The 23,843-nt window shown below is 37.9% G+C and overlaps 2 protein-coding genes across 3 annotated transcripts in view; both read left to right on the plus strand.

The window, feature by feature from the left end:
• Positions 1-5,533, plus strand: part of SRFBP1 (serum response factor binding protein 1) — a 63,428-nt gene extending 57,895 nt beyond the window's left edge. The window contains exons 7-8 of the mRNA XM_035013983.1: positions 527-564; positions 4,748-5,533. Coding sequence (XP_034869874.1) covers positions 527-564; positions 4,748-4,932 — 223 coding nt within the window. The 3' untranslated portion in view covers positions 4,933-5,533. The remainder of the gene's footprint in view (positions 1-526; positions 565-4,747) is intronic.
• A 1,013-nt stretch (positions 5,534-6,546) lies between these two features.
• The window catches only part of LOC118016566 (zinc finger protein 474-like), a 148,264-nt gene continuing 130,967 nt past the window's right edge, over positions 6,547-23,843 (plus strand). The window contains exons 1-3 of one of the 2 annotated variants that reach the window (XR_004680862.1): positions 6,547-8,661; positions 15,313-15,373; positions 15,458-15,594. The gene's annotated coding sequence lies outside the window, so the exon portion shown is untranslated. Of the gene's footprint in view, positions 8,662-15,312; positions 15,378-15,454; positions 15,595-23,843 lie in introns of both variants that reach the window. The other variant, XM_035013984.1, reaches the window with a different exon arrangement.

Below are 23,843 nucleotides of genomic sequence, written 5' to 3' on the forward strand. Positions count from 1 at the left end.
TAGAAACACATGAAGTAAACATTTTCCAAAGAAGTAGGAGTATGGAAAAGACACAAACCATATTTGAGACCTTGAAATTAATTAAAATATTTTTTATATCTCCCAAACTTGCTCCAGAAGGCTCCATTTTTTTTCCTCACTTGAGAATAATACACTCATGCTTTCCATCTCCCACAAAATGATTTTGTGTAATATGTGACTCATTCCCCCTGTAAGAAGACTTTTGAAATTCTTTATCTGGATAGTCCTCAAGAGTAGACACAAGTAACCAAGATAGAATATTTTATGACCAGAAGTCCATGTAGGGGGGGTGAGAGGGAAACTCCCATGTTTCTGCAGTATCACTGGAGTCTCACAGACTTTGATACAGATAAAACTAGGGGTTTTATCATTTTTTTATTGATTGCTGGTGGGATGAGGGAGTACAATAGTCCTTTGAGTGAGTTTTATCCCTAGTTTTTTTTTACGTTATCTTCTTAAGGTCAGTTATCTTTTTTAAGTCCTAATGGTCTTTTTCTTCTTTTAGAAATTACAGAGAACAGGCTCCAAAAAGCAGAACCCCAGGTATGTATTAATGGCTGCCTGACCTTGACATGAAATTGACTAATGCTCTGCCAGAGTAGAAGAATGAAAAGTTCTGGTTACTTAATAGCCTGAATGAAATACGTAGGTACCCACAGGAAGGGGACAAGAAGATCTTTCAATTATCAGTATAATTTTTAAATTTTAATTGTTTGTTTGTTTGTTTTTACCTATCTGCTACCAGTATGAAAGATATAAGCAAAACTTACCAGGAAATACTGGGTCTAGTTGATTTATCTTGAACTGAATAAACTAGTACATTCTTTAAATTTTAAGATATAACTTTAAGTTATATCTTAGTCGGCATCATGCCATTAAGCATTCAGTAACTAGTATGTCACTTTCTAGGTTCAGAGTAAAATCAAAGTATTTTCACATTAATTCATAACAAATCAAGTTACATATATTTGGGTGGGCGGACTTCTGTACATAATTCCAAATTCTCACTGGCTTAAAATAATAAAAATACATTTTTCATGCACATCACAGTCCACTGTGAGGTGGCAGAGGGGCTGTGTTTCATATAGTAATTCAGGAATCAGGCACCTTTCATCTTTTGGTTCCTTCCTCCTGCAGTTTCCAGATACTCCTCCAGAAGGGAAGAGTACATGGACGGTTTTGCAGGAAGTTTTCATGAGCCAGGTCTGAAAGTGGCAGGAATCAGTTCTGCTCACATTTCATTAGCCAGAATTCAATTATATGACACCATCTAGCCACAGGGGAGCTAAGAAATGCAATCTAACTGTGTGGTTAAGAGGAAAAAGGAAGTAGAATTTCTTAAACATGTAACTGTCTGCCAGTGACTATCCTTTCTCTCACCAGGTGCTCATTTCACTGTCCCCCACACAGAGCACACTTTATCTCCTTCCCAAAGAAGCCAGCTCAGAGTCCCACCCAGTCCCTGCATCCAAGCTCAAAGCCCAGCATCATCCACCAGTGATGCAGTCCTTTGTTTCCATCCGGTCTCATGGATGTGACTGCTCAAAATTTGATGGCCTGGTCACTGAAAGACAGACTACCTGTCCCCAGCTCATACCATATATTTAGTGGCAGGTCAGGGACAAGGTAACCATAATACAAACTCCCAGTCAATTAAGGGAAAATTGGGAGGCACATAACATGTTTATCTAGAGGAACTTCTTTATCCATTGTTCTTCATGTTTTCTGACTGTTCTGGGGAGGTCTGTGTTCCATGGCCACATCTGAAGTGGACATTTAGTATAATTTCCTTGGGAGTTGCCCCAAGTGACTGGTAAAAACACATGGTCCTGAAGACAGTTCAAAGTCTTTAATATTCAAGAGAGAGTTTTTCAGCGCAGACATAGAATTTCTTCCACAACACAGGTCTCTCAGAAATGTAGTGGATTTCTGACTTCTGGGTTTCCATTTAGTCCATCCATGAGCTAGTCACCATACCAACAATCTTCCCCTAGAGCTAGTTCTCAAACTTGCCTTCTTCATGTTTGAGGGTATTTTTTCCCACCCCCACCATCATTCAGTGTCTGCTGTGTTAAGATTCTCAGGTTTGGTTGAGAAGAACATTCTTGACTCGTAACTCTGCTCCAGGGCTGAATCTCCATAGACCTTTCCTGCTTAAAATCTTTCTCAGTCTGGGGCGCCTGGGTGGCTCAGTCGTTAAGCGTCTGCCTTCGGCTCAGGTCATGATCCCAGGGTCATGGGATCGAGCCCCGCATCGAGCTCCCTGCTCGGTGGGGAAGCCTGCTTCTCCCTCTCCCTCTACTGTTCCCCCTGCTTGTGCTCTCTCACTCTCTGTATCAAATAAATAAATAAAATCTTTAAAAAAAAAAAAAAACCTTTCTGAGTCTTACGTCTTACCGTTTGAAGTCCAGAGGCTTTTCTAAACCGTAGTTCTCAAATATCTGGACACTGTTCCCTTTAGTTTCTGCCTGTGAGCTAGCGAGTTCTTTCCCTGTTTTGTAGTCCATTGCCAAAGAGCCATCAGCACGCTAATTTTTTTATTCTTCCCACCCACTTACCCTGGTGCTGCAAACTCCATAGGCCCACAGCCTGCTTCCCAGGTTCTCCACTGGCCACAGTTTTACCCGCTTCCTTAGCATAAGAAGCATGCGTACTTTGCAAACTAAGGTGTCCATTTCCTTCTACCTACCACTAAACTGCGAAGCCACTGCCAAATTTGTATGCTGTAAAACATACAGCATGTATGGCTGTATCCTCCTCCCTAGTACCACTCTGGTATTTGTAGTAGACTGCCTGCTGTCACACGTAACTCCCACATCGTGCTGATTCATTTCTCATTCATTACCGTCTCTGCGCTGCTTGTACTCTTCTTCCTTCTTGTGCCTCCAGGAGTTCGCTGTGCTCCCTGCAGGCAGAGAGAGGATGAAAGGATCGAGCGTGAGATGTTTATGGTCAGGCCTTTTGTTCTTATGCCATTGGCTGTAACTCAGTTACATGCCTCATTTAACTGTAGTCAGGATGGGCAATGCATCCAGCTTGTGCACCCAGCAGGAAAAGAAAACTAGGTCTGGCAGACACATGGCAATCTGCCTCACTGACCTTATATTCATAAGCAGGAGAACTGTAAACTTGAGGCACTCCCACATTTTCCCTGTGAGGAGACCCAAGTGATGAAAGGGTTTTTGTTTTTTGCTTAGCTTATATATTTATAGTGTTTAGTATATCAGTTTGTTTACAGATATCAATTTACTTTCCATAATTATATAAAGTATATATTATTTTAAATACTGCCTTATTTAAATCAATTTTTTATGTAACAGTTTTATTTAACATTTAAATTCTTGGTTCTTCATTACTAGAGCCCCAAGTGACTGGTAAAAACACATGGTCCTGAAGACAGTTCAAAGTCTTTAACATTCAAGAGAGAGTTTTTCAGCCCAGACATACGATTTCTTCCACAACACAGGTCTCTCAGAAATGTAGTGGATTTCTGACTTCTGGGTTTCCATTTAGTCCATCCATGAGCTAGTCACCATACCAACAATCTTCCCCTAGAGCTAGTTCTCAAACTTGCCTTCTTCATGTTTGAGGGTATTTTTTCCCACCCCCACCATCATTCAGTGTCTGCTGTGTTAAGATTCTCAGGTTTGGTTGAGAAGAACATTCTTGACTCGTAACTCTGCTCCGGGGCTGAATCTCCATACTAGAGCCATCCTGAATATTATATTGGGTTTTAGACCACATGTGATTTGTACAGGATTCAGGACATGTTGCATTCTTTGTACGGTAGTATTTCGGAAATGTTATCCCAAGTTGTGTGCATTTGTTTGTGTAACATTATGACATTTGCTTTTTAAGAAGATCTTTAAAAGGCTTTTGACAGTGAATGATGTCTAACTCATAGTGGAGAAGGTACACATCTCTAGGACTACTTCAAAAAAAAAAAATCTATGTTAAATTTTTGTCTCCCTTTGTTTTTCCCCTGATTCCATAAACATGCATTGATTCATGTGTCTTCTGGCTGGTGTGTCTCTCCCAAACACTACTTTATTGTTCAAAATAACATAGTTTAAAGTATAACATAAGAGGCCGTAAGGTCTAGAAACAATTTGCCACCCTCTTATCTGGTGGATAATTTTATGATTGGAAAAGAACCTTGTCTTATATTTGAGTAAATTCAGTAATTTATTTTATAATAATTTTATGTTCAGTAATAGAAGGGAGTAGAATCAATTAGTAACCCTTTAAAAATACATCTCTCCCATCAACGTTGTCAAATCCAATATCTTAATAAATACATGTGAATTTTCTGGCTACATCGGCTCCATATACAGTTACCTTAAACCAATGATATTCCTTTGAAAATATAAGATGCTCTTTTGGGATTTTTTTGGCCTTCCATATTGTCTGCATTCTTTCCTTTCTTACTGCCAATGTAAATAAGACAGCACAACATATGTTAGGAGACAAACAATTTGCATCTGTTTAAAAGATTAGAAAAAAAAATAAAAGATTAGAAAGCATGTGTCCCAGAATTGCCTGTTGATGTGTATATTTCAATTTCACACTGTTCCCTGTTGGACTTAGATTTTAAACTGTAATGTATTTTGTTTAAGTAAAACTAAATTCCTTCCTTAAATACTGATGTGAGAAAATGAAATCTCTTTCTCTTATATGCTATGTAAGTATGTGGTTATTTCTCACTATTTTTGCTTTCTCCTCCCAGGTTTTCAGCAAAATGAACCTCAGCTTAAGAATCTGTTTAATAAGAGTGCACAAAGAGGACTTCAAAGTACAAAACAGCAATCACAGCTGCCTCTTCATCCTTCGTGGGAAGCAAGCAAGAGGCGAAAAGAGCAGCAATCTAAAATTGCTGTGTTTCAGGGGAAAAAAATTACATTTGATGATTGATTAGTATAGTACCTCTTTTTGTGAACCAGCCCATTATTAAAGTTATGTTTACATAAGCCTACCACAAATCAAGTACATACTTAAATTTATTTTTAATAATATACCCACGCTGTTCCCTCTATGAAAAAATTTTGAAATAGCTGTCTAAGACTTCTAATTTGTGCTTATCACCAGGTTTAACTCTGTGTCTTGCTTTGAAAATAAATTTTGAGAGATACATTAAAATAATAATGGAAAATATTAGGAAATTATAGTTATTTAAAAGAGATCACCTTTGCTAAAAGTAATTCTTAGCAAAACTAAGATAGTAACTTTTATATGGATATAGAGATAATACGTTAACAAATAAATATTAATTTTTATTATATTTGTAATTATTTGTGATCTACTTTTTGTCTGTTTTAAAATAGATTCAAGGGCAGTTTTTCATTTCTGAATTATACCTCAGTTTTTTAGGCAACATACATGTTTAAATGTAGCACCACAACCAATAATTTGTTATATATCTCACTGCATAGAAATATTTGTTTAAATCAAGAATGTATAACATGTAGTTACTTGACCATGCACTTTTATAGAAACATTTTTTTGTGGAATTGTGGATTAGAATTCAAAAGGATAAACTCTGAAGGAGGTGTGATTGAAGAAGCATTTCCAGATAACTGAGTGCAGTGATGAGATGACTCAAAGGAACTACTCTTTATGGAGTACTATTAATTTCAAAGGAAAACGGGATTTTAAAAATCCTTTCAAATGTTTCACTTTCCACTTCTCTGGAAGAAATTAAAGGTTCTTGGTTAACTAAATAAAGATAACTAAATTCCATCTTACTGTTAATGGCAAGGAAAGCCCCCTGGTTTGCAGGAATTCATAAGCTTTGGAGAGTCATTTCTTTCATTTTCAAGAGCTTAAGAATTTAGATAACTAAAGCAATGGAATTCAAGAAATTATACAGAAAAAATTGTTTTTGCTATGTTGAAAGCAAAATTTGTTTTTTCTACTTTTGTCTTTTAAATTTTTATTTTGACATAATGTCAATTATGCAAAATTAAAATTAATTTCAATGAAATTTTAATTATGAAAAATTATTACAGGAAAAGGGAAAGAAAAATGTCTCCATGGCTCCCCAGATTTAGCCAAACTGCGAGGTTGAGAGCAGTGTCCTCCAGACTACCAAGTCTGGCCAAGACTTCTTACCCTACCACAAGGAGTTAGGGTCCAGCTACAGAGTTAGAGGGAAGAGCCCCCACAGGACCACTGTCACTTCTGACACCAGCTGCAGGTTTGGAGATGGCGTTGGTTGGGGGTGGGTTCCCCAAACACCCTCAGGTTCAAAAATTTGCTAGAAAAACTCCCAGAACTTACTGAAACCTGTTTATATACACACATGAAACCTACTGAAAGTCATTGTTCATTACAGGGCAAGGGTACAAATTAAAACCTGTCAAAGGAAGAGATGCATAGAACCATGTCTATGAGGGTTCTTTTTTTTTTTTTTTTAAGATTTTATTTATTTGAGACAGAATGAGAGAGAGAGAGCACATGAGAGGGGGGAGGGTCAGAGGGAGAAGCAGGCTCCCTGCCGAGCAGGGAGCCCGATGCGGGACTCGATCCTGGGACTCCAGGATCATGACCTGAGCCGAAGGCAGTCGCTTAACCAACTGAGCCACCCAGGCACCCGTCTGTGAGGGTTCTAACACAAAGCTTCTGTTGTCCTCAGGGCGCATTACCATCCTGGCATCAATGTGCATAGAGTATTGCCAATCTCAGAAGCTCACTGAAGCTTTGGTGTGTAGATTTTTTGTTGTGTCTGCAGTATATAAACATAAGCAGTTGATTGCCCAAGTGATTGTCCCAGATGACTGATACCACATGATCCCAAATTCCCCATCCTCAGTTACATGGTTTGTCTTTTTTAGTGTAGCTAACTGCTGCCCTAAACAAACATACTTTTATCAGGTATTACATAGATGGCTCCAGGAAACCAAAGGCAAGGGCAATTCCCTTGGGCAAAGCCAAGTTCTTTACCACACAGTATCCTTCACCCAGGTTCTCCAATCGATAACACTTTATTGCACTTGCTTTATCCTTCACTCTCATCCTTCTACCCCTCCCCTCCTCTTCCTCCTCCTCTTCTTTTTTCCCCCGTCTCTCTTTGCTGTTGTTTTTGTTGTAATATTACATACGTCTTCTTATCATGTTCAGGTTTTTCCTCTACTTCCTTGAACATACGGAATATTAGTAGCTATTTTAATGATCTTGTCTGCAATGGTTCTCCATTTGGGGCAGTTTTACCTTTAGGGAACATTCGGCAATGTCCGCAGACATTTTTGTGTCACATCTAATGGATATAGGCCAGGGATGCTACTAAACATTCTACATTATATACAACAAAGAATTATCAAGTGCAAAGTGTCAACAGTGCTGAGATTGAGAAAGCCTGGCCTAGGGCTCATTTGGCTCCAGAGGCATTACCATTCTAAGCACTCTGCCTAATGCTTTTTCTACTAGCAAATCTTTCTGTTACATCTGGTGAGATGAGAACAAAAACTATACCTGGCCAAGTGTAAGTTGTTTCACAAACTCCTTTCTAGTGAATTTTTTCCCTGGCCTTGGTAGATTCCTCATACACATTGCACAGATTAGTCTTATGCCGTAGGTTTTAGGGGATCCTTCCAAAGATCTCCAGAGCACTTCTTTCTGTTCATCTCATCCTCTTTTGTATTTTGCGTCACAAATTCTAGTCACAGTAGCCTATGCAAACCCTGAATTCTGTCTCTTCAGAGAGGCCACTGAGTTATCTGGAATTCCTTCCCCCTGTGTGGTATAGTTTGGAAACTTCATGCAATGAGCTAAAGCACTCAACTGGTTTGTTTTCACTCTCAGGTATTACTATGCTGTACTGCTTTTTGTCCATTGTCTGAAAACCTAAGTCATGTATTTTATTTTTTCCATTGTTCTAGTTCTTTAATGTAGAATGGCAAATCGGATTCCTGTTACTACAGAAGTAGAAATCCATTATTTATTTTCATGTTCAAATTGTCCATAATTTGGCCAGTGGGAGCCTACTCAGTCTGTGTCTTGTGTTCTTTTCCCATCTAACAGTAAGAAAGATGGTTCCCATTATCCACAAAACCCTAGAATACAGTTTTAGAGTTGCTAACTGATGCCTCCGCAAAATAAAAGTCTACTAGCCGAAGTTCAGTATAAGTTTAGAGTTCTTTTTTCTTTTGCTTGAAGACATATGTTCTCAAAACTAGGTTTGAAAGTTGCCTGGGATGATGTCATCAAAAATGATGGAGTAAAGATGTACAGAAATTATTTTCCCCATAAAAACCACTGAGAACACTGTCTGTATTATCAGAATGAACTTTTTTAGAACTATGGAGTTAACCACAGGTTTACTACAATCCAGGGAGTATTTTTCAAGAAAAATGGATGAGTCTTGATAGAACAGTAATCTTTGTGACGTTTTAACTTTCCCTATTTGCATCTTTCACTCCTCAGATCCATGATAGTTTTGAAAACCAACAGCCAACAATCACAGTGAAAACCAGCAGCCTGGCAGCCACTAGGAGAAACAGAACAGGGTTGGAGCTTCTTCAACGATATATTCACTGAGAATTGTCATTATTTGACAAATACGGTAGTTCACTGGAAGACCCCACTTGACTGAGAACTTGCTCAGTGCGAAAGCCTTTTTCCTGATATTTTCAAAAACAATCAGAGGTAATTGTTTAACATCACAGTTGCTTGAGGCAATGAGTAACAGTTGCAAACAAATTTGTCAAAAAGCTTAAAAGGAAATCTGGAGAATTCAGTATCTCTAGGGACTTTGACGAGTTCTGACATATTTCTTGGAATTAAGCAAGTCATGTGCTTGCGTAGTGCTGTGTGTATGTTCAGGGAAGAGCTGAGAAGGCCCTAAACTGTCACTTCTAGCTGACCTTGAGGTTCTGCGGCAGGAAATGAAGGCTCAGGTGGAATTGTCAACTTCCTGGCTGTGTTGAAGGTGTGCCCCAGCACACACACAAACACACACACAGTCTCTCAGCAAAATCACAGTAGTATTCCAAGCATTTAAGGAAATCTGTCTAGTTAGTAGTATACCACTAAACTAATGAAGCAGAAACTTTAATGGCCACACTCAACAAAGAATATAGACTTCACAAGTTCAAAGAAGTCCACTAAATAACAACAAAAAACAATAACAAGCCCTAGGGAGGGGAGAGTATCTGGTTTTTAGATTTTCACCATTGTAATATATTACTTAAAATGACCAGTTTAAAATAAAACACCCTAAGACATATGCAGAAACAAAGTATACCCCATATACAGGGAAGAAGAAAAACAAACTGTCCCCAAAGAGGTCCAGACTTTGGATTTACTCAACAAAGACATTAAATAAGCTATTTTGAGAATATGTGCAAAGAACTAGTGGAAACAATGTTTAAAGAACTAAAAGAAAGTCTGATAACAATGCCTCACCATATAGAGAATATCAATAATGAAATAGAAATTATAAAGAAGAGACAAAAATAAATTTAGGAATTTAAAAGTACCATAACTGATAGGAAAAATTAAACATAAGTGGTCAACAGCAGATTGGAGCAGGTAGAAGAAAGACTTGGTAAAACTAAAGATAGATCAATTGAGATTATCCAGTTTTAGGAACAGGAGAAAAAAAAAAAACATGAATGATAATGAACAGAGATCCTCAAAGACTCATGGGATACCATCAAGTGTCCCAACATAGGCATAGTGAGAGTCCCATATGAACTGCACTTTCACTAGTAGCTATAGACCCTAAAAGAATTGAAAACGTTCCAACAGAAACTTGATCATGAATGTTCATAGTAGCATATGCATAATAGCCAAAAAGAAGAAACAAGCCAAATATCCATCAGTTGGTGACTGGATAAGCAAAAATGGTATATACATACAATGGAATATTATTCAGCCCTAAAAAGGCATGAAGTACTGATATGTACTATGACATGAATGAACTTTGAAAGCATTAGGTTAAGAAAGAAGCCAAACACAAAGTATGGTTCCACTTACATGAAATACCCACAATAGGTAAATCCATAGAGACCAATTAGTAAATTAGTGATTGCTAAGGTCTAGGGGAGGGAGCGACACTGAGTGACTAATGGGTATGGATGGCTTTCTTTTTGGGATTGATGAATGTGTTCTGGAATTGGATGGTGGTGTTAGTGGCAGAACTTTGTGAATATACAAAAATCCACTGAATTATGTACTTTAAAAGCGTGAATGTTATGGTATGTGAATTATATCTCAATTTTTAGAGTAATAATAAAAAGTGACCTGGGTTAGTGCATTTTCACTGCCTTCCTTCCATGTAGTACTTCATCTGAAATGCACTTCAATTCACGTTTCTGATGTGTTTTACTTGAGGAATTTTCCTCCATCCTTGGTGATTTTATTTATATTTTTTCTTTATGTGTGTGAAACATGAACATTGTTCCATAAGTCAGAGCTGCACAAAATGATATACTTTGAGAGGTGGCAACTCCTGCTTTCCTGCTCCCAATTGTTTCTTTTCTTTTTACCCCATTCCCACCCCTCCCTGTAGATAATCCATCTCATTAGTCCCTGGTATATGCTTTCCGTGTTTCTGTTTGCACAGGTGAATAAATGTATAATATACGTATCTTTATTTCTTTATTTTCTGCTCTTAATGCAAAAATTAACATTCCTAGGTGATTTAATAAATTTTACTTTTTTTCAAGGCTCCTGGGTGGCTCAGTTGGTTAAGTGTCTGACTCTTGATTTCAGCTCAGGTCATGATCTCAGGGTCATGGGATTGGAGCCCTGCATCAGGCTCCACACTGAGCCCACAGCCTGCTTAAGATTCTTTCTCCCTCCCCCTTGGCACCCCACCCCTACTGTGCGCTCTCTCTCTCTCAAAAACAAAAACAAAAAAACCTTTTTTTTATTATTATTTAAAAATATATCCTGGAATCACTGCACATATGTCCATAAGGATTTTCCTTATTTAAAACAAAGAAACAACAACAACAAAAAACTTTCTAATACCTCATTAGATAGACCCGTCAGTTTATTCAGCCACTCATCTGTGTCTGGGCATACAAGTTATTTTCCATATCTTGCAGTTACAAAAAATATTTCAAAGAAAATGTGTTTTCATATTATTGGAGTTAGGTCTTTGGGGTAAGTTCCTAGGGTAGAAATGTTAAGTCAGAAGGTAAGTGCATTTGTAGTTTTAACTACTGCCAAATTTTCCACAATGAAGATTGTGCTTAACACCAGCAACACAAGAGAGAGTCCTGTTTTACCACAACCTCTCCAATAGAGTAAGGTGTTCTACATTTTTAATTCTGTCCGTTGGATAAGTGAGAAATGTTACCTTGAGGTAGTTTTACTATGCATTTTCCTTATTATGGGTATAGTACAATACTCATTAAAAATTATTAAGTGCCTTTTTTATATCTATTTTTGTGAATTTTTTCATGTCTTGCCCATTTTTCCACCAGTGAGTTGTTTTTGTTTTTGTTTTTGACTTTTTCCCATCATTTTTAAGATTTATTTATATATTACATATACTAGCCCTTTATCTGTTTGTGTATTACAAATATTGTTTCCCCAATTTGTCAGTTGTCTTTTTTATCATGTTTTTCTGTCACTTATTGTATGTAGTCAGATGCTTCAGTTTCTTTTTCTCTTTCCTTTTATTTCATTTTTGTGTATGAATTTGAAATTATAGTCAGAAAACCTTTCCCTACTATTGTTTCCTTTCTACTTGATCTAACATCAGTATTGCTGTCCCTGCTTTTTTAGTGTACCCATTTGCCTGGAATACATTTGACCATCCCTTTCTTTTTAACCTTTCTGAATCAGTCTGTTTTAGGTATGTTTCTTGAATAGAGCATATGGTTAGGTCTTTATGAGCCAAGCTGAAAATCTTTCCATTTAATAGGCAGAGTCAGCCCTTGCACATTTGTTGATAAGGTGAATATGTTCCCTTTCAGTTCTATCAGATTATCTTATGCTGTAATTATTGTATTTATTATATTTACTATTTCTCTTCAAACTGTATTTGCCATGCAGTCTTTTTTTTAAATTAAATTTGGTGCATAGGAAGGTTAATATTTCTGTTCTAGTTGTTACACCATTTTTAATGCCCATTGTCCCTAATTTTTTTATTCGCAATCTATATTGTCCATTTTTAATGACATTCTCTTACACCTAACTTACATTTTTTAAAAGATTATTAGAGAGTGCGTGTGTGCACACAAGTTGGGGGAGGGGCAGAGGGAGAGAATCTTCAAGCAGATTCCCCACTGGTCTCAGAGCCCAACTCAGGGCTCCATCCCACAACCCATGAGATCACGACCGGAGCCAAAACCAAGAGTTGGACGCTCAACCGACTGAACCACACAGTCACCCCTCACCTAAATTACATTTAATGAGTTTATTCTACTTCTCTCATTTCATTGAGTTTATTCTCCTCCCACTTTTAGTTGCATTATTTTTACTTCGTTGAAACATGGAACACACAATATAGAGCATGCTATCTAACATTATTCTACCATTGCTGCACCTTAGCTTTCATTTTGATTTTCAAAGAAGTATATATTAAAGCCGAATTGTTAAAGCTTTCCCAGTCATTTTTTGTTTGGATGAGGTTTATTCTCTAGTAGAGTCCTCAAAAAGGACTCATGGAAAGAATTCTTTGAGTTCTTCATGTTCAAAATCTTTTGTGGTTTTCATACTGAAAGGACTGTGGGTGGATCCTGTGATTCTGCCACTCGCCTTTGTGGCAGCTAAACTCTTCATTGCATCTTTGATGAATCTTGTTTGGAAGACTTTCTTGCCCTGCCCCAAGTCAGGAGATCTGTCTCAGTCTGGGCACAGGATAGCTTCCTTACCCTCCCCAGGGATCCAATTTTTGTTTTGTTTTGTTTTTTTCCATTTACCCTTCCCCAAGCCACACTAAGTTTTTACCTGTGCCCTCTTGACAGTGTTTGGTGACCTACAGTGATAGACTTTTTTTCAGTAGGGAACAAGAGTCCTCGTGGGCATTTGTGTCTAAGCAGTAACATCTCCTTTCAGGTGTGTACCATCAATGAAAGCTTTTTCTTTGCTCTGTCCCCCATCTCCTGAGTGGCCAGTGTAGTCCCATGAAACCTCCATACCCTGCAAAGTTCTTTTTTTTTTTTTTTTTTTTTAAGATTTTGTTTATTTATTTGACAGAGAGAGACACAGCGAGAGAGGGAACACAAGCAGCGGGAGTGAGAGAGGAAGAAGCAGGCTTCCCCTCGAGGAGGGAGCCTGATGTGGGGCTCGATCCCAGGACCCTGGGATCATGACCTGAGCCGAAGGCAGACGCCTAATGACTGAGCCACCCAGGCGCCCGCAAAGTTCTTGACATCCATAAAGAGTTCTACTCTTTTTTTCTCTAGTACTTTTTATAGGCTTATGTTATATTTAGCTCTTAATCTGTTTGGAACTTAACCCTATATGTTCTGACAGATTGGCATACCTAATCAAATCAATTAGTACACAATCAATCTGTATTTCTCAGCATCTTTCTTTTTTTTTTTTTTTTAAGATTTTATTTATTCATAAGAGGCAGAGGGAGAAGCAGGCTCCCGCTGAGCAGGGAGCCCGATGCGGGACTCAATCCCAGGACCCTGGGATCATGACCTGAGCCGAAGGCAGACGCTTAACCATCTGAGCCACCCAGGCGCCCTTTCTCAGCATCTCTTGAAGTTAGGTTGGGTCCTGTGACTTAAGAATTGCTTAGTGGAATGTGGGTCAAAATTGTGTCAACCACTTCCAGGTCTAGCCCATAAAATCCTCTTCTACCCTCCACTCTTCTTGAATCCCTCTGCTGGATGTCAATTCCCAGCAAAACATTAGAAGACACCCCCCCCCCCCCTTTTAAGATGTAGCAACAGCCATCAGCCTGGGAACCTAAGTAAATGAGAATCATAGTCATCTACTTACTCCTCCACTTAAGCCAATTGGATTTAAGTTATCAAAGCAAACACCTGTTGCATTAAACAATGAAAATTAGGGATTATTTTTTGATAGGTACTGTTATTCTGATTCAGAAATTGGTGGTGAAAGTGGATGCTGCTGTAAAAATAAATCCATAGTACATGCCATTCATTGGTCCAGCAGTCAATCAAGATGAAAACTAATACCCAGTATTAGAAAACGAGATTTGTGTAAAACAGTGATGAAACAGTTTTTTAAAAGATTACTTGCAGTTACTTGGAATGTGAACCACATGCCCTTGACCCCATAGCTCTAAGGAAAGGCTAGAAAATGTAATGTTGGTAGTGAGTGTTGACTTTTACTACCTGCATTTACCAAGGTGATAGAAGAAAAGAGATGTGATGTGACAAGAATTTGTTACCTTGCAAGTACAAAAAAAAAAAAAAAAAGGTAAAAAAGATAAAAAACATTGCTTCTAGTCCCAAATGATAAGAGATTAATGCACAAAGATCCATTAAGACTTATGGCTCCAGCACAGATCTGAATAAAATTGTGGTATTTCCTCCTAAATATTATTGCTTTAAGACAGGGGGCAAAGGATGGAAAAAGTAAGTCAACCTTGAGAATTATATTTAGGAAGGAACTTTGGGAGATGCTACTAGCATGTAGCTGAACAGATACTTTACTCTCAAAAACATAGTCTGCTTATTTATAATTCAAAAAAAAAATTTGCAAGTCTTTTCTTTAGCAGCCTTTGGATGCTCTGTCATTAGAAGTATTTGGGGGCTCCCAAACTTCTCAGGGAGGAAATGGGTTGCACACTTTAAAGGTCTCCAAGGAGGGTCAGTCCCCATCATTTATTTCAAATGTGCTATTGGACAAAAAACCTGCTAAAGAGTAGATCCAGAGCTATGAAGAACTTTGAATAAGTAGTTCCTCCCCGATAGCAAAGTTGAAATCAAGGATATATTCTTACTGCCAGTTTAAAAGGACCTCATAATTCCTGCCAGAAGTTTATCGTTAACTACAATAGACCAGTGCCTTCTGCATGCCTCTGGTGTACCCTTTCCCAGATGCAGTTTTTAGTACAAATTTATCCTTGCTTGACCATATGTATGTTGGGCCAGGTGGCAGTAGGGAGATTTCTGTAACTTGTGTTGTTTGTGCAAATATCACTGAATATCAAGGAGCTATATCCATATATGAACCATGTCATCATCCAGAGATCTTGGACTTGAAGCTGGTTGCAGTAACTGGATGGAATTTGGGGTTGTCTCACTTGGGGAGCGAGGAAGTGTGCTCTGGTTGCAGTAGGATACTTGGTAACCAGAAAGACATACTGTATTAGACGCTAGCGGAGTGCTCACTTCATCTATTTCTTCTTTCCCTCAGGTACCTGGCTAACGTACATTTCCCAGCTTCTTGCAGTTAGGCAAACGCTGACCATTGGAATGTAGGTAAAATGGTTACATGATGATCACCTCCCCACAAAATGTTGCAGGCAATCTTCCACATTTCTTCCCTTGTTTTCCAGCAGGATGTTGACATCCTGGGCTCCCTTGCAAGATAGCTTTTGAAGACAAAGTTTCCGCCAGCCAGGGTCCTTGCATGATTGCGTGGAGCAGGTCCCCTCAACCCGATCCCACCACCTGTTGAGCTTTACATGAGCAACAAGTAAGTATTTGGTTAAGTCATTGAGATTTAGGTTGGTTATCAGTTACTGAGCTAAGGTTATTTTAATACATGTATGATATGTGGTGGTGATCTAACTATTCTCTTTTTCCAGTATGTATATTGTCCTAATGCTACTTTTGAGTAGTTGGGTCATCCTTTGTCTACTGATTTGAAATGTCACTATACAATCCCAGGAATGTTCCTAGGTTCTCTTTTCCTCTATTTCTCCGATCCAGTATTATACTCTGAATTATTCTAGCTATTGAATGGGTAAAGAAGATGTGGTATATACATGGTAGAATATTACTGGCCATAAAAAAGAATGAAATCCTGCCATTTGTAATGACATGGATGGAGGCAGAGAGTATTACGCTAAGCACAGTAAGTCAGTCAGAAAAAGACAAATAGCATGTGATTTCACTCATAAGTGGAATTTAAGAAACAAAATAAATGATCATGGGGAAAAAAGAGAGAGATACACAAATCAAGAAACAGACTTTTTTTTTTAAGATTTTATTTATTCATTTGCCAGAGAGAGAGAGAGAGAGAGAGAGAGAGAGCACAAGCAGGGGGAGGGGCAGGCAGAGGGAGAGGGAGAAGCAGGCTCCCTGCTGAGCAAGGAGCCCAATGCAGGGCTCGATTCCAGGACCCTGGGACTCTTAACTATAGATAACAAACCAATGGGTACCAGAGGGGAGGTGGTGAGGGGGGGAATGAGAGAAATAGGTAATGGGTGTTAAGGAGGGCACTTGTGATGAGTATTGGGTTTTGTATGTAAGTGATGAATCACTAAGTTCTACACATGAAACTAATATTATACTGCATGTTAACTAACTGGAATTTAAATCAACCATAAATTAATTAATTAATTAATTAATTAATTAATTATGGCTTTATGTTTTCCTTAGATACCCACTAGCCTGGTTTACTCATAAGTCTTTTTATTTTCCCCTCAACATTTTCTTGGCTATTCTTAGGTCTTTTCTTTACAAACAGATTTTAAAACTAGCTAGTAAATTTTATTTTCAAAAATTATGTTGGAGTATTAATTTTGATTACTCTGAGAAATTATTTTCTGACCTGAGAAGTCCTTGCTTCTCACACAAAATTGCATAGAATGATAAGTCCACTTCTGTGAATGGGCCTAAGTTTTAGAATTGTAGAAGAAATGATATGTACACGAACATGTTCAGTAGCCTAAGTATGACGTCATCATGCAGAAATTAAGTAGCCTTAAATCAGACTCTGGAATGTTGTTTGTACTTTGAACATGTGTTTCTCTTCAAGGGAAGACTTGTTTTGAAAGAAAGTCCTTCTCCATGTTGTTTTCAGGATTAAATTAAAAGGATGTTTTTTAATAAAGACAGCCAAAACTTAAAGGGTAAGTGAAAGAAGGAGGGTTATTTGTGTTTATTTTTAAACTAGGCATGGTATAAAAATTCAGTGTTTGGCTTAACTCTCCCTTTTATGGACAAAAGTTCATAGTCCTCACATATACCAACAACAACCAATTTGTTTTATGTCTGAAATAGGTGTGGACCAATTCTGAATTTTTTTTTTTTTTTTTTATTATCACTGACACTGCTTGTGATAATGGAGAAGTTTTTCAGGCCCTATCAAATTTTTATTTTTATTTATTTATTTTTAAAGATTTTATTTATTTGACAGAGAGAGACACAGTTAGAGAGGGAATACAAGCAGGGGGAGTGGGAGAGGGAGAAGCAGGCTTCCCACTGAGCAGGGAACCAGATGTGGGGCTCAATCCCAGGACCCCGGGATCATGACCTGAGCCAAAGGCAGACGCTTAACGACTGAGCCACCCAAGCGCCCAGGCCCTAACAAATTTTTAAAGATTTTGTAAGCACTATAATTGCACTATTAATGCATAGAATTTACTTTATTTAGTGCTTGAATTAATGTTCTCCACATTGATATTTGCATGCCATCCTGTCAGGGAGAGCTTGTCTGACCTCCCTTCAAAAACATCAACCAGTTATTTCTTCCTCCTTGCTTGATTTTTCTTCTTTGACATTCACCACCTGACATATATATATATATGAGATGTGTATATATATATATATATATAAATAGATATAGATAGACATAGATATATATTATATATAATATATATAATTATATATTATTTATTATATATTAATATATATTATATAATTATATATTATATATTATGTATATTATATATATTACATATATAATTTTATATATATGTATGTATTTATATAGCCATCAGCCTCTCCATCTAGAATATAAGCTTTGTGAGTGCAAAGATTCTGTTTCCTTCTCTGCCGTGTCCCAAACTTGTATATAATAGGTGCCCAGGTAAATATTTGCCTTTTGAATACATATGCTATAAATATTTGAATAAATGTCAGTTTGAATACATAATCATGGACATATACAAGTTTCTTCAGCTTATTAATGACTCCTATAATTGAATAGCTACAGCTCCCAGTTAGGAATCTATCAGAGTAATTCGAGTAAGAGAGAGGGCAGCTTGGACTTGGGCAGTTAGCAGTGGAGAGTAAGAATGGGAGAGAAGATAATGTCTGATTATAGAGGAGAAGGTATGAATTAATCTTCTACAAAAAGTATGAGAGTAATTGAAGTAAGAAACTGACATGAGTCCTGGGCAGCGTTAGGAGCCCATTCAAAGTTCACTGTCACTAATTTAACGTGAGAACAATCAGCACAGTTTGAATTTTCTTTTCTGGGACCTGTTTTTCGGTAATATTTATTTGGGGCTCTTAGTATTTTTGTTCCTGATTGGTAGGGGCTCTTCATATGTTAGAGCAATAAGCCCTTTGCCTATCATGATTTGCAAAAATTTTCATTTTATCATTTGTCTTTTGACTTTGATTTTTTTTCCAAACAGAATATTTGATTTTATACATGTTATAAATGATGTACTTTGAACCTTCTAACTAGTTATGGTGTGTATATGTGAAGACTGTGTCCTTCTGCATATCATCAGTTTCCTCCACACAGGTTATCAAACTCTCATCGTTTTTATTTTTTTTTAGGAATTTATTTATTTATTTAGTTAGTTAGTTAGTTAGTTAGTTAGTTAGTTATTTGACAGAGAGCGCGTGTGCGCGCGTGCATGTGCCCAAGCAGGGGGAGGGGCAGAGGGTGAGGGAGAAGCAGGCTCCCTGCTGAGCAAGGAGCCCCATGCAGGACTTGATCCCAGGACTCTGAGATCATGACCTGAGCCGAAGGCAGACACTTAACCAACTGAGCCACCCAGGTGTCCCTTGTAACTCCATTTCTTTTACCTAATTAGAATGGCTACTACATCCAGTATAACATAAAATCACAGCACTGAAAGTAGACCTCCTGTCTATTCCTGACATTAATAGTAATACTTCTGGTGCTTCGTCTTAAGTATGAAGTTGACTTGTAGATGTAGGTAGATATGTTTTATGATATTAAGATCTATTCCTCTTATTTGGTGTATTTTTGTAAATCAAGAATGGATGTTGAATTTTATCAAATACCTTTTACGCGTTTATGAAAATGATCTATGTGATTTTTCTCTCTTGTTCTTCAAGACTTATTGGAGAATAACTCTGAAAAAAATATTTCAGCCTGGTGCATTTTGACAACTTTCTCTCTCTCTTCTGTATTAATTTGTTTAGATTTTCACCTGAACTCAATATATATTTATATATATAAATTATAAATATAATTAAATACATTTATAAATAAATAAATAATAAATATTAAAAATATATATATATTGAAAGTAACTATTTCATTCATGATATATTTTATTTTAGAGCAAAACAATATAATCTGTTGGCTTTTAAAATTACTTCTGCAAGTTTGGGGTAGTTCACCATCAACCTTTAAAAGTAGAACAGCCAGTGATTTTACCAGTGAAATGGGTTTATTTGGGAATAACAGAAGAATTGCAATTCAGGATACGCAAGCTATGGCAAGCCATAGGCAAGTCCAGAGATCAAAGGAGGGGGTTGTTACTTTATAGAGAAAAGGAGAAAATTGGGAGGGGCTGCTTTGTACCCAAGTCCATTGGAAGGAAGTGAGAATTCACGGTGGTGATGGCTTCTCACTGACTTGAGTTGCTGGTTGAGGAGAAATCCTACCTTCCTCCTGATGGAGCAGTAAAGTAGGCTTCTTCCTGTGGAGGAAGGTAGGGTAGGTCTCCCACTGGAGTTTGCAGTTGACGACAAGTGGTAGGGCATGAGAGCTCCCCCTTCTGTCCTCCAACTGTATATTAAATGAGGTTTCTTTTATTACATTTTGCAAGTCTTTTGTCTTATTTTGCATGTCTGTGTTTTACACGTTTTTTTCTAGATTAGATAGTTAACAGTGTGCCTAAGTAAGACACACAGTGTTTTCTTTGCACTCTCTTTTAACCACATCCCATGGATTCTGATACATTGTGATTTCTATGCTATTGGCTTTCCCTCTTTCTACCTTTTTTCAGATGCATTTCAAATGTTTTTTTCCCACTTTCCTTCTCTGCTATTTTGGAATTTTTTTTGGCAATTACCCTTTAAATTTTAAAGTGATTGTTTAAATCTAAATTTAAATCTAAATTGAGTAAGCCTACCTGACAACACATAGGCTTCATGACTCTTAGTTCACTTTCTTATCTTGCATGCATTTGCATCAAATATTTTAGCTCTACCTTTTAATTTATCTCCAAATTAGACAATATCATTATTGTTTTTTACAGTGTTTATGTAGACCTCCTCACATGCTTACCAACTTCTTTGTTCATCGATTTTTCTTTGTCTCCGACCTCATTTCTCCTATTATTTGCCTATTTTCTTAAGTACATATTTATTAACATTGTATTCTTGAAGATCTGTTAGGTGGTATGCTTTCTTAGTTTTTACCTGTCAAAATAATGTCTTTATTTTAATCTCATTCTCAAATGATAGTCTACTAGGGTAACCAATCTTGGCTAATTATTTTCTTCCATTACTGTGAAAATACATCATTGTTCTCTGACTTAGTTTCTATTGAAAAGACGGCTGTCAGTTACATTGTTATTCTTTTTAGGCAATTTTTGTGTGTCAGTGATTTTTTTATGATATGAAGTATTTGTATTTTTTAATAGAAGCTATATTTATCCTTGTAATTGTATATACTATACTTGATACTCTATTGCTTTAGAGCAGGTATCAGCAAACATTTTCTGCAACAGGCGAGACAGTAAATATTCTAGGCTTTCCAGCTTAGCTCTGGCAGTTACTTGACTTCAGTGTTGTAGCATAAAAGCAGCCATAGATAATATGTAAACAAATGGCTGTATTTCATTAAACTTTATCTGCCAAAATGGGAGGTGTGCCTGATTTAGCCACTGATTCTTATGTGTCAACCCCTGCTTTAGACAGTCTGTTTGGAATAATGATTAAATTAATCCATTTCTTCTTCCTTTCAGTATCCTTTCCTCAACTGCTAAATATGAGCTTATGGCTTATCTTTATATTAATAAATCTAAGAATAGGCAGATGAATATATTTATCAACTTTAAAGTACATATTTTGACCCAAGCTACAAAAATATAAAGAAGTAGCAAACTTGCCTTTTCTTTTCCATCCCTTCTCAACATTAGGTAATTGTGTCATTTTAACCTTAAGAAGGTTTAGAATAATTACATTCTGTTCTGTCACCCTAATCCTTGTTGGTCAGGTGACTTGTTGAAGGTCACACAGCAAGTGGTTGAAGCCAGGATATTCAGTGAACTCACTGACAGTGAACTTAGATGGCCATGTTGTTAACAACTACCTCATGCTGCCATGTTTTTCTGAAGCTTAGCTAATTTTCATACTAAACCTAACAAAAATTATGGGGAGGTGAGAGGAGCCAAATCATTTATAAATGTGGATCTGAAAATGTCAATCCTGCAAACCAAATTCTCTGTATTTTTTAAAGTTGTTCAGCATGACCATGGTTAATTAAATTTTAGGAACTGAATTTGATCATCACTCTAGTGAGACCAATAAAAAAAAAAATCTTTTTTCATCCCAATAATAAACTCGAATACTCAATATATCCATTTCTAAGCAAAGCACTTAAAAATGTAGGAATAGCAAGATAATTCCTCAACATGAAAATGGGTATCTTAGGATGGGGGAAAGATGGCGGTGGAGAAGGGGACCCTATTCCAACCAGTCCCCAGAATTGAGCTGGATATCTACCAGACCACTCTGAACACCCATGAAATCAGCCTGAGATGTAAGAAGATAGATCTGGATCTCCAGAAACAGAATATTGCAGGCAGTTGGTTTCCATTGGTTTCAAGGTACGACACAGGGAGCTGTGATTCCAAGGGCAAGGGCAGATATCGGAATATCTGCCCATATCGGCAGACATCGAGGGAAGCGGGAGGGAGCGTGGCTGTGGGGATCCTACACCACTGGTGAGCAATAGCCTCCCGTGCTGGGGACAGGGCACAAACTTGCAGACTGGTAATGGTGGGGAAAAGACTTTAGGGCAGCCTCCCAGACGGAAACCGGAGTGGTGGGGTCTCCTGTGTGAACTGGGGGTGGCTGGCAGTTTTAGAAGCACAAAGGGCAGAGATGTGCCCCGACCTGGAGGCGAGGACTGGGAGCCCTACTGAGGGGTGCACAACCCAGGACACTGCAGTTTATAATAGCACAGACAGAAATGGAGAGAATGTGGCCTGGAGAGCTCACTGAAGAACAGACTGCGATCTCTCTGCTCTGAGGCAGAGGGTTGGAAACAGTCTCTTCTGCTCTGACTCTCGGAAAAGAAGTGGAAAGCCACCAGGGCATGCCGCCAGAGAATAAAAGCCCCCCAAAACCGGTTTTCACTGTGCTCATCCGAGGGTGGGTAAACAAGAGGCCAGCAACCCTAAGGTCCCTAGAAAACAGGTTCATCTTGCTTGGGTTGTGGTCAATAATTTGGACTCTGTACATTCCCTCAACCATCCCTCAACAGAATGACTAGGAAGAGGAACCCCCAAAATAGAAAGACTCAGAGATTATGATTAATGCCACAGATTTACAAATGGATACAGATATAACCAAGATGTCGGAGATGGAATCAGGCTAGCAATTGTGAAGACAATAGCTAGAATGGAGAAATCGATTAATGGCAACATAGAGTCTCTAAGGGCAGAAATGAAAGCTGAATTGGCAGAACTTAAAAATGCTATCAATGAGGTCCAATCTAATCTAGATAATCTAACAGCTAGGGTAAGTGAGGCAGAAGAACGAATTAGGGACCTTGAAGACCAACTAATAGATAAAAAGGGAAAAGAGGAGGCCAGGGAAAAACAACTCAGAATCCATGAAAATAGAATCAGAGAAATAAGTGACACCATGAAATGTTCCAATGTCAGAATTATTGGAATCCCTGAGGGGGTGGGGAGAGAGAGAGGACTAGAAGATATGTTTGAGCAAATCATAGCTGAGAACTTCCCTAATCTGGGAAATGAAACAAACATTTGTGTCCTAGAGGCAGAGAGGACCCCTCCCAAGATCAAGGAAAACAGGCCAACACCCCAGCATAGTAAAACTCTCAAATCTTAGAACCAAAGAAACCATCCTAAGGGCAGTTAGGGGGAAGAGATTCCTTACGTACAGAGGGAGGAACATCAGAATAACGTCAGACCTATCCACAGAGACCTAGCAAGCCAGAAGGCCTGGCAAGACATATTCCGGATTCTAAATGAGAATAACATGCAGCCAAAAATACTTTCTCTGGCAAGGCTGTCATTTGGAATGGATGGAGAGATGCAGAGCTTCCAAGACCGGCAGAAACTGAAAGAATATGTGACCACTAAGGTGGCCCTGCAAGAAATATTAAGGGGGGATTTATAAAAGGAGATGGATTCCCTGGGGAATTCTACCAAACATTCAAAGAAGAAATAATACCTATCCTCCTGAAGCTGTTTCAAAAAATAGAAGGAAAACTTCCAGAGTCATTCTGTGAGGCCAGTATTACCTTAATCCCCAAACCAGGCAAAGACCCCATCAAAAAGGAGAATGTCAGCCTGATAATTCTGATGAATATGGATTCCAAAATCCTCAACAAAATCCTAGCTAATAGGATCCAACAATACATTAAAAGGATCATCCACCACAACCAAGTGGGATTTATCCACGGGATGCAAGTGTGGTTCAACATTCGCAAATCAATCAATGTGATAGAACTCATTAATTAGAGGAGAGAGAAGGACCATATGATCCTATACATTGATGCAGAAAAAGCATTTGACAAAAGACAGCATC

Source organism: Mirounga leonina, unplaced genomic scaffold, assembly GCF_011800145.1.
Source record: "Mirounga leonina isolate KUSES-001 unplaced genomic scaffold, KU_Mleo_1.0 Mir_168, whole genome shotgun sequence".
Taxonomy (NCBI): Eukaryota; Metazoa; Chordata; class Mammalia; order Carnivora; family Phocidae; genus Mirounga; species Mirounga leonina.